Raw genomic sequence first — 16499 nt, forward strand, 5'->3', positions numbered from 1 at the left:
TGAAAAGTTTCTAAGGATAGCATACATTTTGTAGTCATGTTTATATATGTGAGCTATTAAATCACCATATGCTTAGTTTTTTTTTTTCTTCCCCTCTCTCTGCCAAAGTGATGGTACTATTTCCTGACATACGGAAGTATTTTCACGTTGTCTGTTTTTCCAAATACTGCCAAATTGGCATTTCTGAATGTTTTGAGGGAGACCACACACATCCTTACATGCACAAAATGTTCTGCAAACAGAACCCCCTGCCCACCCCCCAACTTCATGAGAAGCAAAGAAGGGCAAAAAGAAGAATATGGGACTCCCTTGTTCTTGACCCTTTTGTGACATCAGGCTTGAAATGGTGAACATGCACCTCTCAGACCTTCTCCAAAAGATTCTCAGCAATAACTTCAACTGTAAGTAACTTGACACCTTTATTCAGCGAAGAAATACATTTATGCAAGGGCCTAAATATCAACTGCCCGTAGTGTTTAAATTCAGACAATGCTACTAGTTACCTACTGGGGAAGCCCTTTTTTTAGCTCTGGAATATGGTTCTTCAGTGAAGACATTGCAAGAAGAAATCCATGAAGCGCTGTATCTTGCAGCTGGGTAGACTTGCAAGGGAGAGGATTCTAAACTTTATGGTAATACCGCAACTGGGATTTTGCCTCAGTATCATGACAGGCAAGAGCAGACATAGGGCAGAGTATACTAGAAAATATACAGGAAAAGGTAGGAATTGGGAAAGATTTTGGGTGGCTGATGGACATGTGATGCCACACAGTGGATGAGCATCTCCATATTACTGCAGTTGGAGGTTCTAGTTGTGGCGTAAGATTGCTTTGTAAGAATTTCTTGAGGTTGGCATGCTGGAAAAGATCTATCTGCAAAACAAAAACTTACAAAATGTACAAACCTGTTTGTAAGTTTAAAATCTTTCATAGGAAACCAGAAGAAATATACGGTGCGAAATTAGCAACACTCAAACGTTCTAGTAAAACTGAGATCTGGGGGTGATCTCAATTGAAAATGTATTAAAAATAAAGATTCTTCTGGAGAAGGTGATGCAGTGGGATGTGTATGATGTCGTGTACTTAATTTTCTGTGGCCACTTATTTCTGCAGACACTGTTTCTGAATTGGATGCAGCAGATACAGCACATTTGTTAAGATATTTCTCAACTTGTGGCCAAGATAGTCTGCTGTTTTGAGAATCTAAATGCGTCTGCACTCACAAGCCAGGAAGAAAAAGAAAAAAGTGAAGGGCTTTATTCCTAGATGAGAATTTGTTGCCAACCAGTGCTGCAAAGCTTTTTGATCCAAGACTGTCTAAGACACTGATGTTAGGATGATGGCATGGTTGATGAATTTGGCTGTGTTACTAAATGAGAAATGCTCATAAGGTTTCATGTGGTAAAAGTACTTTCTACAGTTGAATACAGAACAACCTTGGGTATTTTGTCTAGGACTGTAAGCTGGAAGAAATCAACCAAAGCATATTTCTTGTACAGCATGATGTCAAGGCTTTTTTATATACAACCTCCGACTTCTCTTGCTTTGAGTTGGTCAGATTCTTCCATATTCTGCATTATGGGGAAGAAACTGCTCAATATTTGGAAATTCACTCAATCAAGAAACAGGCTAACCAAGTCCAGCTTCTACCTGGCCAGGGCTGTGGATGCCATGAAGGCAATATTTAGAGCAACCCTGGAGATGGGATCCCTACCATTACCCAACAACAGCTTCTAGTGGTCAGCTTTGGGGGTGCAGGGATATCATGATTTTGAGAGATCTGTCGTCTACGGTACCTACGTAGCTGAGCACTGTTGCTGCACTGGCAGGGCTAGATTTTAGGGCAGTGCTTCTCAATCAGTGTGCCTTGGGAAAATTCTTCCTATGCTGCAGTGCTGGTAGCTTCAGCATGATCCTCCTCCCCAGGGCCATGCTCTAATTCATTGCCAGAGGATATGGTGATAGCTATTAGTATAGCTGCGTTAAAAAAAAAAAAAAAAAAAAAAAAAAGTTTGGACAATTTCCTGGAGGAAAAGTCCATTAATAATTAAGGTAAAGTTGCAGAAATCCACTGTTTATGCTTAGGATAAGCAGCTTGGAATCCATCTACCCCTTGGGATCTTGTCAGGTACTTGTGACCTAGCTTGGCCACTGTTGGAAACAGGATATTGGGCTTGATAGACCCTTCGTCTGACCCAGTATGGCAAGCCTTATGTTCTTATGGATGTGGGCACTCTTGGTCATATGTTTTGGACTTGTCAAAATTCATGATTTCTGGAAGAAAGTATATGCATATATTGGGCAAGACTTAGATATATATTAGCATATGGATGTCATATCTGCTTTGTCTGGTGATCTATCTTCTTTCACTTCAAACTCCTTTTCTCAAAATTATGGATCTCAGTTATTTCTCTTGGCAAAATTATCCATATTACGATCCTGGAGACACCCACAAGTCCCATCAATACTACGGTGGAAAATTAATATTAATGATCTCTTATTAATGGATCTTCTTTCCAGTAAGAATGGCTCACTAACTAAGAGGAAACAGACTTTTGTTATATGGTGGCCATACACAAAGCCTGCAGTCTAATTCTAAATGATTATGTATAAATGAAGATTCCTGCAAGACTGTATTCAGTCCTTCTTTTATTCAGTCGGTCAGTTAACATGAATGGGGGATGGGGTTAGGGTAAGTTCAGGGGAATGGTGTTTTGGGAAGAGTGGAAGGGGAAATCAAGTTATTCTAGCTGATCTGTTTTGCTTTATTATACAGTATTGCATTTCATGTATAAGGAACATAATACATGTTATGCTATGTTCTGATGGCTAATAAACAAGTTTTGAACATAAGAGGTTTGGACAGATTTTTGGAGGATTCATCCATAACATATTATTTGGCAGATAGGCTAAATAAAGCTATTGCTATCCCTAGAGTAACAGGAAATACATGTACTTTATTGGCTCTGTCAGGTACTTGTGACCTGGATTGTCCGCTGTTGAAGACAGAATGATTGGCTCAATGGATCTTGGTCTGACTCAACATGGTGGTACTTACATTCTTATGACTTTGTCAAATGTTTTCAATGTATGTATTGTTTGTTCCATGCATAGTTATTGTTATGGGCATGGACCCTTAGGCCAAGATGGGGTTAATGCAGCCTGCAAGGAGGAGCCCTGCAAGTTCCCAAAGTCAGCAGGTGGACCTGGATGAGGCAGAGGGTCAGCTAGAGCTTCACCTATACCAGCCCATGTTCCCCTCGGGTTGAACTTTTGGGTGCTAGAGCTGGGGTCTTAGGTGGAGGCTTCTGCGGGTGGAGAAATCCATCAATATCGCTGTGTTGGAACAGGAATGATTGAGGCCAGTCCGGAAGCAGACTATGGTTGCAGGCAGCAAGTAGGAAGGGTCCGAGAGTCAGGCAGTGGTCAATGACAGGTTGCAAGAAGGGCGTGTCCAGGAAACAGGCCAAGGTTAATACCAGGTGTCTGTCCATAGGAAGAAGGGATGGGGGTAGGCAGGGCAGGAAGGCAAGGAGCAGAATGACAGGCCAGGAACACAGAACTGAAGGACTACAGACACTGAAGATGAAGACAAGGACCTCTGGAATTGAAGAGGGAGACACAAACCACAGGAACTGGAATACAGGAACTGAAGAATGAAGATGAGGAACAAGGAACTGGAACACAGGAACTTGAGAATGAAGTTAGAGAATGCTGAGGCAACTCATACTAAGGAACATTGGGAGACCTATTTCCAAGGAGAGGACTGAAGGGGGAAGCAAGGGCCTTTTATAGGCCAGAGCTCGTGAAGTCATCAGTAGGCGCCACAGGAGATTTTTCGCCGTAGGCACTTTAAATCAGGAGTTGTCAGGCATGTACATGCCTAGGGGAGGCCTGGAAGAGTTTTGGCGGAGTTCTGCCACGCATTGAATCAAGAACGTTGGGGCCCAGTGGAAAGGGGCAGCCTGCCACGCGGCTGTATGGAGGTTCCTTGGTGACTGCGAGGGGCTGGTGACAGCAGCTCAAGTCTGGTGATAAGGTGGCGGTTTGCGGGGGGGAGCCCAGCAGACTACCAAATGCAACAAATCCCACCCATTGCCTTTGTTCTTCATCTCATCATCTCCGAGAGAACCCACCCATTTCTCAAGCTCACTTAGTGGTATCTCACAAGTGGATTATTAGTATTACTGGACTAGCACTTTGGAATAGCCTCTCAGCAGATATTAGATAAGAGAGTGATCTTTGGTTTAGGAAGCTTCTAAAATACTATTTCTTTTCTCTAGCTTTTTCTGATTGAGATTTCTCTCTTCTTGCTGCTTGTTATGGTTGCTCTCCATGTAGCTATTGTGCTTTGCAGCTTGCTTTTTTTTTTCTTTTTATGTTTAAAATTGTATTATATTTGATGTATTGTATTTATTGTGTGTTGTAATTAACTGAGATTGGTGCATCAGCTGAATATAAATTGAATAAATATATAAAATCCAAATACACTATAATTAACTCTTACCTTTACCTACATGTTTATTTACACTTTCAAAAATATTGAATAGATTTGTAAGGCAAGACTTCCCTTTGCTAAAACCATATTGACTCTTTCCTCATTTTGTCTATATGGCTAGCAGTTTTGTTTTGATGAATAATTTGTACCATTTTGCCCAGTACTGACATCATGTTCACTGGTCTCTAGTTTCATGGATCACTCTTGGAATTCTTCTTAAAAATAGGTATTACTTTGACCACCATCCAGTCTTTAGGTATTTTGGTTATTATAAATTATAGGTTACAGATTACTAGCAACAAGTTTGCAGTTTTATGATTGTTTTTTTCAGAATTTTGGGGTAAATACCATCTGGTCTTGGTGATTTTGTTCGTCAGTTTGCTCTATTACATCTTCCATTATCATAAAGATTTGCATTAGGTGCTCACAATCATCACCATCAAAGACTGTTTTTTTGTGTGGGTAGGTCCTCAAAGTTCTACTCAGTAAAGACTGGGGCAAAGAATTAATTTAGTATTTCTGCTTAGGAGTTATTTAAGGGGACAATTCAGCTGTGGGTTTGTGCACTTAGGACACTTTTAAGTTATTTGCAGAACGTTTTTCAGCTGAGGCTGTGGGATACACACTTAGAGTCGGCTGGGACTGCAGAAATCGTATTCTTACAGAGCTGGTTGTCCCCCTCTCCCCTCCATGACTGTTGCATGCTGTAGTTTTTCAGCTTTCTTTATAAATTATACATTTGTAGGATCTTCGCTTAGCTCTAAGGTTTTCGTTTTCTGTGAATCCTAATGAACACCCAAGGGATGGGGGGGAGCGGGTGACTGTTTGCCTCAGTCGAGCAAAGGAGAGCCTTGAAGCCACTGACATGAATGGTTTAACTGCCCTGCTACCCTGTCTGCGCAGAGTTAAGATATTGATGTGCATAAGTTAAAAATGGGGAAAGAAAAGCTGCAAACCCCGATGTAAGTGATATTCTTTGACTGATAAAAGCATTTAGCAGCCACTTTTATTTATTTATTTATTTTTTATTATCAGTAATTCTGCTGTTCAGTGAGTAATGCCGTGGCTGGAGATTTGGGCAGGTTTAGATAACTTGACTTTACTACCCCTTTCCGATGTTCTTCATGAATGAGTCGCGTTTCTGCCATTTATCTCTCTTCCTGTCGCCTTCCTTTGATTAGTATTTTTTTGCTTTTTTAAAGCCCACAAGCGTTTCTCTTGTCCATAAGATGATAATAATGTGGTTTATGTCCATTGGTATTAATTTGTGAAAGTTATGCCATGACAAGCTTCTGTATTTTAAGGTGCACAATAAGGAAGACTGTTATACATTAAAGATTAGCATATTTTCCCCAGATCTGTAATCTGTATGTAATTTAAGAATATTCCAGCACCACCCTGGCATAATTTTTTTTGTTTGTTTTTTTTCTGAGACAGTTGACTGGGATTTTTGTAATGTTTGTTCCACCTAACTTCGACATAAGCCCACAAACAGCGTTTAACTTTTTTTTTTTTTTTTTGGCAGTCTGGTTGCAATACTTTATTTGTAAAAATGGGGAGATTGCAGTTTTGCCCTGATTTTCAGGGATCTTACCACAGCTTCAGAGTTGTACACTCTCAAATCCTAGCTATGGGAATATCCTAGAGAATACCTGGCATATATTTTCTCCATTACTAGGAGGCTGTAATGGAATCAAGGATTGCTAAGTAAACTGAAAAATATTTTGATGGGCATATATTGTACTGAAAGAAAAACAGTGGCACCAGTTCAAAAGTGATGCATTTCAAATAAATCCAGGTCCACAAGGCAAGGCTTGGAGGCGCTGACCCAAAAAATAACCAGAATGATCTCTATGGTGCCAGAACTCAAATATAAAATAAATAATCCCATTTACCTTCACAGACACTTTGCTGCTGTTCAGCACAATGGTCTGGACAGCTCCTCCAACCAGTTTGGGGAAAAATGAGTGATGGACAAATTAAAACTAATGCATTTCAAATTTTGAAACCACTAGGAATGAGAATGAAGGTTACACACAGACTCAGGACAAGGTGGCAGCTCTGATGCACCCTTAGGGGGAATTGAAATACTTATTTGAGTTGCTTCCTTGGGCTAAGGTCCAAGTGATGCCTTTTTTATTTATTTATTTATTTTGTCTTGGCAGTATTTTCCTGCTCTTTTGGGTTTCTGGCTCAGATGGGATGGGATCCAGGGCTGGGAGCTGGCACCATGAGCCTTCGTTTACAACTATCTGTTTTATTGCTGCTGTGCTGGCCAAGCAAATCTTTGTAATAAAATATGAACTCATATTTTACTTTAAACTGAGTATTGTCCTCAGCATTGTGGGGTTTTTTTTTGTCTGTGTGTGCCTTTAAATGTTTGACATGAAACACAATGATGCCATTGACAGAGCCAGGCATGAAATGAATATCTCCGTAAGAATATAACATAAGGCTTGTTATACTGGGTCAGACTAAGGGTCCATCAAGCTCGGTATCCGGTTTCCAGCAGTGGCCAAGCCAGGTCACAAGTACCTGGAAAGAAATCAAGGGGTAGATAGATTCCAAGCTGCTTATCCCAAGAATAAGCAGTGGATTTCTTCAACTCTCCCTTAATAATTGGTAATCGACCTTTCCTCCAGGAACTTGTCCAAACTTTTTTTTAAACGCAACTCTACAAATAACTTTCACCACAACCTCTGGCAATGAATTCCATGTCGTTGGGAATGCATGATACAATACAATATAAAATATTGATAAAGGAAAATGATTGTTTTGATTGCATCATTTATTGCAAGTGTCCTGTATTGATCATATGATTACAACCTGAAGAAAAGGCAGTTCTGAAAGTAGATGGTTAGGAGGTGACGGTGACTCCATTGTCCACTGCTGCACCGTTGCCCAGCGCTGCCCATCTTCCTCTGACTGGATTGACCGGATGGGCTTTGCCTGCTGTCATGTTCTATGTATCTAGCTGGTTGGATGGGGCTTCAGAGCCTGCAAGTTTGTCCTTGGTTAGGATTTCTGGTCATTCAAAGAGCATGCAGTTTAATCCCCTCCCCCGCCCCCAGCCTTGTATTTTCAGATTTCACATGTGTATTCAGTTTGAATGTCATGAAAGTAGTGTGTGGTATTCAAGCATTGAGGTTGCTTACCCAGTGTCACTGGCAGAAAAGTTAATACCGTAATCTGGTTTATAATCAGCTCTGCCTTTTGATAAAAAGCAGTTGCTAGATAGACCAAATTCCTTCCCAGTGTGTGTGCACATCATGTATTTAAGAAGTCTGGGCCATAATACTGCTTGTCTATGGAGACTGGAGATGTCTGGCTCTGGGGGGGGGGGGGGAGGCGGAGTTTTGCCGTCACTGAGAAGCGGATATTGGTTACTCTCTTTTAAATGCAATCAATTGCAGAGGCAAGCAGAGTGTTTATGGAAGCTCTGCCTGGAGTGTTGACTATTTAATAGGTGTCTTGGGACCTGCTGCTTGGTGGTTTGTGTTGGGTTTTCATATTTGGGATCAGAGTAGTGAGTTCCCTTGAGATGCACCAAGGAACAGGATGTAGCTGCAGGGAAAGGCGCTGCATATAAATATGCGGGGGGTTTCAGACAGCAGCTGTATAATTATGAGGCTTTGGGGAGGATTGTTGCTCAACTCCTAGCCTGGCCCTCCTTGCTACTTACCGTTTCGTGTGCGTCTTTACAGCTGCTTTTAGAAATGTCGGCAGCAGTGTACTCTTCCAGCACAAATGACTCCAGTATCATGATACAGAAGCGGCAGTTCTTGAAAGGACTGACTCGAGTAGCAGAGAGCATGATTTATTTCTCTCATGTTGGAGGACCGGAGAATGACGAGACTGGCAGAATGAATCAGAGCCTTTCACCTTTTGGCTCTAGGTGGCTTAGGCAATTTAGAGATTTGGACACAAGACCACACGCGGTACTTCATACTTTTATCCTGGGGGCTACTTTAATGTTCGGACCTGTTCTTGCATTATTTATTTATTTAAGGCTTTTCTATACCGACTTTCTTGATATAAATCAAATCAACTCTGTTTACATCGAACTAAGCAGTAATTATAACTAACCAATCAACAAGAGACAATTTAAAGGAGCATAAAGTTACATTATAACAAGGATGCCTTAACTGGGAGTAGGAAATAAAGAAAGGGAGAACGAAGATAAAGTACTCTATGCATGGGAGGGAGGCAAGGAGCCGACCTCATGATAGCTTGTAAGCGTGATTTAGCATTTGTTTATTTACATAAGAGATGGAACGATTCTAAGTCAGGCTGTGGGGCTTGTAGTGGAGAAGGCTCGGCAAGGCTGAAGGACAAGTCTGGACAAAGCTGGATGAAGCAAGGCTGGAGAATAAGACACGCAGGAATCAGGAATACTGGCAACATGCACTGCTAGCCAGGAGACCTGTTGCTGATGTGAAGACAATGAGTACAAGTGGGGTTTAAATAGGCAGTCCCTTCTGATCATTACTGGTGCCACCACTTAGTTCCTGCCAATGGTCCTTTAAAAGGGGGGAATGTTGGGCACATGTGCACCTAAGGAAGCCTAGATGGGTGGTAGTAGTCATGGCAGCATCCTGCGCCTTGTGAGTGAAGCCCAGCTGTAGGTAGCATCCGGGCCTTCGCGGCTGCTGACAGCGTCAGGGCTGACTGTGATGAGTACCGCAGCTCGTGGGGGTTCCCCATGGGCCGCAAATCCTAACATAGAGTCCCTTTTCTTCACTTCCATCCTTTTGCCTCTAGGGATCCGCAGTGTTTATCCCATGCCCTTTTGAATTCCATTATTGTTCTCGTCTTCACCATCTCCTCTGAAACAGCATTTCAGGCATACACCACCCTCATCAAGGTGTTTCATCTTCATGCTCCGTTCTTTTCCACAGCAGAGAAGAGGCGAATTACTAAGGAATCATTGAGGTGTACATGATAATAAGCTGGGTATTTGTGTATGCAAATGTAATCCATTGTAATTTTCCAAATCAATTTTGTAGTCTCTCTCTTTTTTTTTTTTAAATTAAAACAGCATTCTATTTATTATTAAGAATATGATAATTTGTCTAAAAGATTGTGTAACTTCAGATTTGAAATAATTTGTTTGACCTGTACTCTTCTTTCTTTTTCAGATGAAGACTGTTAGCGTTGCCTTAGTTTTGTGCCTAAATGTAGGCGTGGACCCTCCAGATGTGGTGAAGACAACTCCCTGTGCCCGCCTGGAGTGTTGGATAGGTGAGTGTGAGAGTGGGAATATACTTCAGAACTCCACAGCATACTTTTTTATTTTTTTCCCCTTCCACCCCAGCAGTTTCAACCTATGGGCTTCCAGCTCAGTCTGAATTGGCCTCAAACCCTGAGCCTTCATTTGCAGCCACTCAGAGTTTTATCCTATATTAAAACCGCCTGTCTAGCTCAGCCATTACAGTGACTGTCCTTGGTTGGGAGCCTCAGACTGCAGCTACCTTCAGAACCTGGTTTGAATATACCCAGAGTCTGCCCAGTAGGTTCACCATTGAATGATGGCTGCTACTTCCTTCTCCCTAAGGGCTGCAGAAGCCACCCTTGTGGCAGCCCCAGCCCTGCTGACCTGGGAGTCGAGCCAAGGTGCTCCACATGGCACTGTCGCTGGGCAAGCCCAGAACTCTACATGATTTTTTAATTTGATCATCCCTAAATTCCCTCTCATTAAAAAGAGGATCCTGGAAACAATGTTCCTTGTAAGCGGTCTGTGCACAGCTTATAGGTCATGAAACACAGGAAAATGTAACATGCACAAGAAAAGGAAAATAGAAGAACACTGTGCACAAGTTTGTGCATGCACAAAACATTTTTGCATGCACAGTCCACAAAAAATTACAAGGAACATTACCTGGAAAACATGGGCCTCTAGTTGTGTCATGGGCCTAGTAAACTCAAACACCTATGTAGTGTCTTCTAATGGATGAATAGCATGGGCCCCCGCATTGTCTGACTTTAGACAAATTTTAACTATTATGGTGTTGCCATAAACGACACTGTTACACAAGTGATGACAGTTGATTCTCCCAGGGACAAGCAGGATGGTAGTCCTCACACATGGGTGACGACAGATGGAGCCTGGCACAAAATATTTGTCAGTTTCTAGAACTTTGACTGGCACGCTGAGCATGCCCATCATGCCACTATTCACGCGTCCACACGGGGTCCCTCTCCATTCTCTTCTTTTCCGTGGAGCTATCATCTTGCGGTTTTGGAGCTCGTGCAGTTTCGGTTTTGGAAAGATTTTCTCGGTCGATTCGTTGACTATCATGCGCAGGGTCCCTCTCCATTCGCTTGGCTTAATAAGCTGGGCAGTGCGGTAAGTTTTTCCCCTTCCTTGCGGTTGATTCCTGACTGTGTTCCCTCTGTACCCACTGGTCATCGACCACTCGCCACCTTTTTTCCATATGGCGTGATCGGGTTTTCGGCGGTGCCCTCAGTGCCCTCGGACTATGTCCCTCATGGATCCACAGGACATGTGTATCCTCTGCCTAGGGGCATCGCATGACACTCGGGAGGGGGGGGGGGGTGGGTCGGTTCTGCGACCATATGACCCCCCAACTGCTGGCGCGCCTACCTGGACAAGATGGAGAAGATATTCAGATCGAAGAAGTCAGACCCCTCGACTTCAGCATCAGGGGGCATCAATGCCAATTTGGGGGGGGGGGGAAACCGATGGACACACAGCCTTTGCTGTCCACCCCTCCACCGGGATTCTCTAGAAAGGGGAGCCAGAAATCAGCAGTTGTCAGTTTCTTCCTGTTCTAGGATGTCAGGATCATTTTCTTCCTCCTTGGTGTCAGGGAAAGACCGGGCTGAGCACAGTGGGAAATCCAGGAAACATCGCCATCAGTTTCTGTCTACATACAGTACCGGGCTCAGGTCAGCACCGCTGTCTGCTGTGATGCCCCCGAAGCAACCCCCGCGGAGAGGATGCACCACCCTCCATGAAACCTGGGAGTCTCCACCGATACCAATACCAGGCATGGATTCCCTTGGAGCTCCAAGGGAGATCTGGTGACGCTTCCCCTCCTTTGTCCACCCTGTCTTCAGTGGATTTTCAAGAAGAGTTGGATCGCAGGGTGCAACTGGCGGTTGTTTGAGCCTTGCAGGGCATCGAGCTTCCAGTCCCACCAGTGCGTCCACTGGTGCCAGAGCCTGCACCCTCGATGTTAGCACCACTGCTAGAGCGCCTCAATGCTCTTCTTGGCGTCCTCCCTATGCAGCCGCTGCTGGTGCCTGGGAGTCCATCAGTGTCTCAGCGGCCACCATTGCTGCCTCGTTTCCGTCCAGTGCGATTCCCATAATGGGTTCCTCCTTGGAGGAAAGCCATCGCAGCCCGCACCACTGTCGAGGCCTTTTGGTGCCGTGGCCGGTGTTAACCGGTCTGATTCTGAGCCCTTCGGGGGCCTCGGTGCCCATGTTGAGGGGCCTTGGCAGATGCCCTCCAACGGTGTCTCCAGGTGATCTCAGTAAGGAGAATGCCCCGTACGAACATAACAACATAAGAAATTGCCATACTGGGTCAGACCAAGGGTCCATCAAGCCCAACATCCTGTTTCCAGCAGAGGCCAAACCAGGCCACAAGAACTTGGCAATTACCCAAACATAAGAAGATCCCATGCCACTGATGCAATTAATAGCAATGGCTATTCCCTAAGTAAACTTGATTAATAGCCGCTAATGGACTTCTCCTCCAAGAACTTATCCAAACCTTTTTTGAACCCAGCTACACTAACTGCACTAACCACATTCTCTGTCAACAAATTCCAGAGCTTTATTGTGCGTTGAGTGAAAGAATTTTCTCCGATTAGTCTTAAATGTGCTACTTGCTAACTTAATGGAATGCCCCTAGTCCTTCTATTATTCGAAAGTGTAAATAACCGATTCACATCTACTCGTTCAAGACCTTTCATGATCTTAAAGACCTTTATCATATTCCCCCTCAAGCCGTCTCTTCTCCAAGCTGAATAGCCCTAACCTCTTAAGCCTTTCCTCATAGGGGAGCTGTTCCATCCCCTTTATCATTTTGATTGCCCTTCTCTCTACCTTCTCCATCGCAACTATATGGGGGTCGATACCTCTGAGTCATCATCGGATGATTCGGGGGATCTTCCCTTGGATCCATCCCCTCTGGAGGAGCGGCACCGATCTCCGCCTGAGGACCTGACGTCATTGAGTTTGTTCGGGCCATGGCAGAAACCATTCCATTTCAGATTTTGACAGCAGAGGATGCCAGATATAAGATGCTGGAGGTTCTCCAGTTTGTTGATGCCCCAAAGGAGTTGGTGGCTGTTCCTGTTAATATCTTCAAGGAGTTACTTCTTAGGATTTGGGAGCATCCCAACTCCATGCTTCTGCTGAATTATAGAAGGTGGATGCTTCCTATCTAGTCCAACCGGCCTTGGGGTTTGAGAGGCGCCAACTTCCCCAAAAGTCGGTTGTCGTGGAGTCTGCCTTCAAAAAGGCCAAGTGTTCCCGCACCCATGCTTCTGCCCCTCTGGGTCGGGAGCACAGGGTGCTCAATGCACTGGGTAGAAAGGTGTATCAGGGCGCTATGTTGATCGCCCATATTGCCTCCTACCAGCTGTAGAATACTCCAGGAAGCTCTGGAAGCAGGTACAAGAAATTTCTGAGCGCCTGCCTAAACAGCAGCAGGTTGCCTTGTCAGCACTCGTCGAACAAGGCCTGGAATGTGGCAAAAACAAAGTGAGATCCACCTACGACATGTTTGAAATGGCGGCCAGTGTGGCAGCAGTGGGCATTGGGGTTCACAGGATGGCTTGGCTCTGAGCCTTTGATCTTCAGTCGGAGGTCCAGGAGAATGTAGCAGACCTGCCGTGTTCTGGTGAGAACCTCTTTGGAAACAAGGTGAAGGGATGCTGTGGCTCAGATGAAGGATCACCACAAGACCCTTTGCATCTCTCTGCCAGTACATTGGACCCACCATCCTCTGCTAGAAAATCCTTGTGGCAGGGCCAGAGGAGATCCTTTTATTGCCAAAGGGAGTATTATCCTCCTGCCTTTCATGCCCGTTCTCAGTGTATGGGCTGTAGGGGTTGCTCCAGACAGCAGAGGACCCCTTAGGCCTCAGCCAGTGCCCCAGCCGAGACCCGCTATGGGGTTTGGACTGTCTGCGAGGGAGCGTAAGCCATTTGTACAGTCTATGCTGGGCCCTCCAGTTGGCGGCTGGCTATGGTTCTTTGTGGACTGCTGGCCCAGTGTCACCTCAGACAAGTGAGTCTTGTTCATCGTTCGTCGAGGGTACCGGTTGAATCTTTGGGGTCCCTCTGGACTCTCCCCCGTGCCCCTCTTGGGGCCTGTACTCGCATCAGGAAATATTCTTGATGGAGCTCTCTGCCCTTGTAACGGCCAGAACAGTCGAATCCATTCCATTGTGGCAGCAGGGGCAGGGATTCTACTCTCGCTATTTCTTGATTCCAAAGAGAACAGGGGGACTATGTCCTATTTTGGACCTGAGGTTTGTCTAAAGAGAAAAGTTCAAAATGGTCTTTCTGGGCACCCTGATTCCCCTCCTGCAAAGAGGCAACTGGCTTTGCTCCCTCGATCTGAAAGATGCATATGCCCGCATTGAGATCTTCTCTGGTCACAGTAAGTATCTTCAGTTTGTAGAGGGTGAGAGGCATTTCCAGTACAGAGTGTTGCTGTTTGGCCTTGCCTCGAACCCATAGGTTTTCACTAAGGGTCTGGTGGTAGTAGTAGCACACCGCCGCCGTCTGGGGTGCAGGTGTTTCCCTACTTTAATGATTGACTTCTCAATCCCTGCAATTGACCATTCGGGTGTTGGAGCCCTGAAGTTTGTCATCAACTACCCGAAGTCCCATCTTACCCTGTCGCATCAGCTGAGCTTTATCGGTGCCCTGCTGGACACAGTTCAAGCCAAAGCTTATCTTACTCGTGACCGGGTGCTCGCATTGGCATCCCTTGTGGGGACAGGTGCACCGGAGTCAGTAGGTTTTGGCCCGCCATATGCTCTGACTGCTGGGCCACATGGCCGCGACCATTCATGTTACTCCCTTAGCTCGCTTGCATATGCGCAGAGCCCAATGGACATTGCGGTCCCAATGGCATTGAGCCACTCGGGACCTCCACGTATGCATCCATGTTACTCCAGCTCTCAGGGCCACCTTGTCTTGGTGGGAGAGCCTGCCCAATTTTGGAGCAAGGGGTTCCATTTCAGTGTCCCCCTACCCAAGTTGTGCTTACCACTGATGCGTCCACCCTAGGATGAGGTGCCCATGTGGAGGGGCTCCTCACACAGGGTCTGTGGTCTGCACAGGAAGCTCAGTGTCAGATCAACTTCCTGGAGCTTCGGGTGAGCCATTATGCGCTGTGGGCGTTTAGGGATCGCTTGTCCTACAAAGCTGTTCTGGTCCAGACCAACAACCAAGTGGCGATGTGGTACATCAACAAGCAGGGAGGTAACAATCTCGTTCCTCCTGTGGCAGGAGGCAGTTCAGATTTGGGCATGGGCTCAGTCTCAGGGCATACTGCTGTGAGCCATGTACCTGGCCGGGGCATAGGACATGGTGGCAGATCGGCTGAGTCAAGCCTTCCAGCCTCTTGAGTGGTCCCTGAATCAGGAAGTAGCAGATTGAAACCTTTGCTTCTGGGGAACCCCAGATGTGGATCTCTACGCCTCCCACCAACTCTGCTCCCTGTTCAGGGGAGACAGCAAACCAGCCTTGGACACCTTTGCCCATCATTGGGGCAAGGGCCTTCTGTATGTGTATCCTCCACTTCCACTGGTGATGAAGACTCTCCTGAAGCTCTGGCAGGACAGGGGGACTATGATCCTCATAGCCCCTCATTGGCTGAGATAAATCTAGTTCCTGCTTCTGTGGGATCTCTCTATCCAAGAACCGATTGTTCTGGGAACTTCCCCCGATCTCGTTTCACAGGACCAGGGCAGGCTGCACCATCCCAATCTCAGGGCATTGTCTCTGACAGCCTGGATGTTGAGAGCCTAATCCTGCAGCTTCTTGCCCTGTTGGACAATGAGTCTCAGATCCTGGTGGCTTCCAGGAAGCCGCCTAACCAGGAAGTCTTATGGCCTGAAGTGGAGGTTTTCTGTGTTGTGTGAGCATCACGGCTTAGATCTGTACTCCTGCTCCACACCAAGGCTACTTGACTATCTGCTACACCTTTCGGATGCTGGTTTCAAGACCAACACCTGAGTGCCATCGGGGCCTAGAGCATGGGGTGGATGGTTTGCCCATCTCTGTGCAACCCATAGTGGGCGTTTTATACTGGGTCTGCTTCAGTTGAAGCCTCCCCTGCCAGCCTCCTGCTGTGTTCTTGGATCTTAATATAGTGTTGGCTTGTCTCGTGAAGGATCCTTTTCGAGCCACTACGCACCTGTGACCTGAAGTACTTGACCTGGAAGGTTGTGTTTTTGGTTACGGTTTTTTGGCGCACAGGGTCAGTGAACTTCAGGTGTTGGTGACATACCCACCATACACAAAGTTCTTCCATGATAGGGTGTTCTTGTGCATGCACCCTAAGTTCCTGTCTAAGGTGGTGACGGATTTCCATCTTAACCAGTCAGTCATCCTGCCCACCTTTTTCCCCAGGCCTTATTCGCACCAGGGTGCACGGGCTACAGCTTGGATTGCACGAGAGCCTTGGCCTTCTACCTGGAGCAGACAGCAAGCCTCAGGCAGTCTACACAACTCTTCATCTCGTTTGATAAGAACAGATTAGGGGTTGCGGATTCTAACTGGTTGGCGGATTGTATCTCCTTCTGCTATACACAAGTGGGACTGCAGCTTGGGGGCCATGTCAAGTCTCATTCAGTCAGAGCCATGGCAGCTTCGGTAGCCCACCTGAGAGAGCATTCCCCGTGTCTGAGATCTGCAAGGTTGCAACATTGACTTCCCTGCACACTTTCGCTACTCACTACTGTTTGGACAGAGAGGGCAGACGTGATAGTAGTTTCGGCCACTCTGTCCTCC

The 16499-nt window shown here is 45.6% G+C and overlaps 1 protein-coding gene across 2 annotated transcripts in view; it reads left to right on the forward strand.

Annotated features, from left to right (window-relative positions):
• The window catches only part of RPTOR (regulatory associated protein of MTOR complex 1), a 699963-nt gene that overhangs the window by 104724 nt on the left and 578740 nt on the right, over nucleotides 1–16499 (forward strand). For both annotated transcript variants that reach the window (XM_029599200.1, XM_029599201.1), the window contains exon 2: nucleotides 9636–9738. In XM_029599200.1, the coding sequence (XP_029455060.1) occupies nucleotides 9636–9738 (103 nt within the window). The remainder of the gene's footprint in view (nucleotides 1–9635; nucleotides 9739–16499) is intronic.

Source organism: Rhinatrema bivittatum, chromosome 4 (assembly GCF_901001135.1).
Source record: "Rhinatrema bivittatum chromosome 4, aRhiBiv1.1, whole genome shotgun sequence".
NCBI lineage: Eukaryota > Metazoa > Chordata > Amphibia > Gymnophiona > Rhinatrematidae > Rhinatrema > Rhinatrema bivittatum.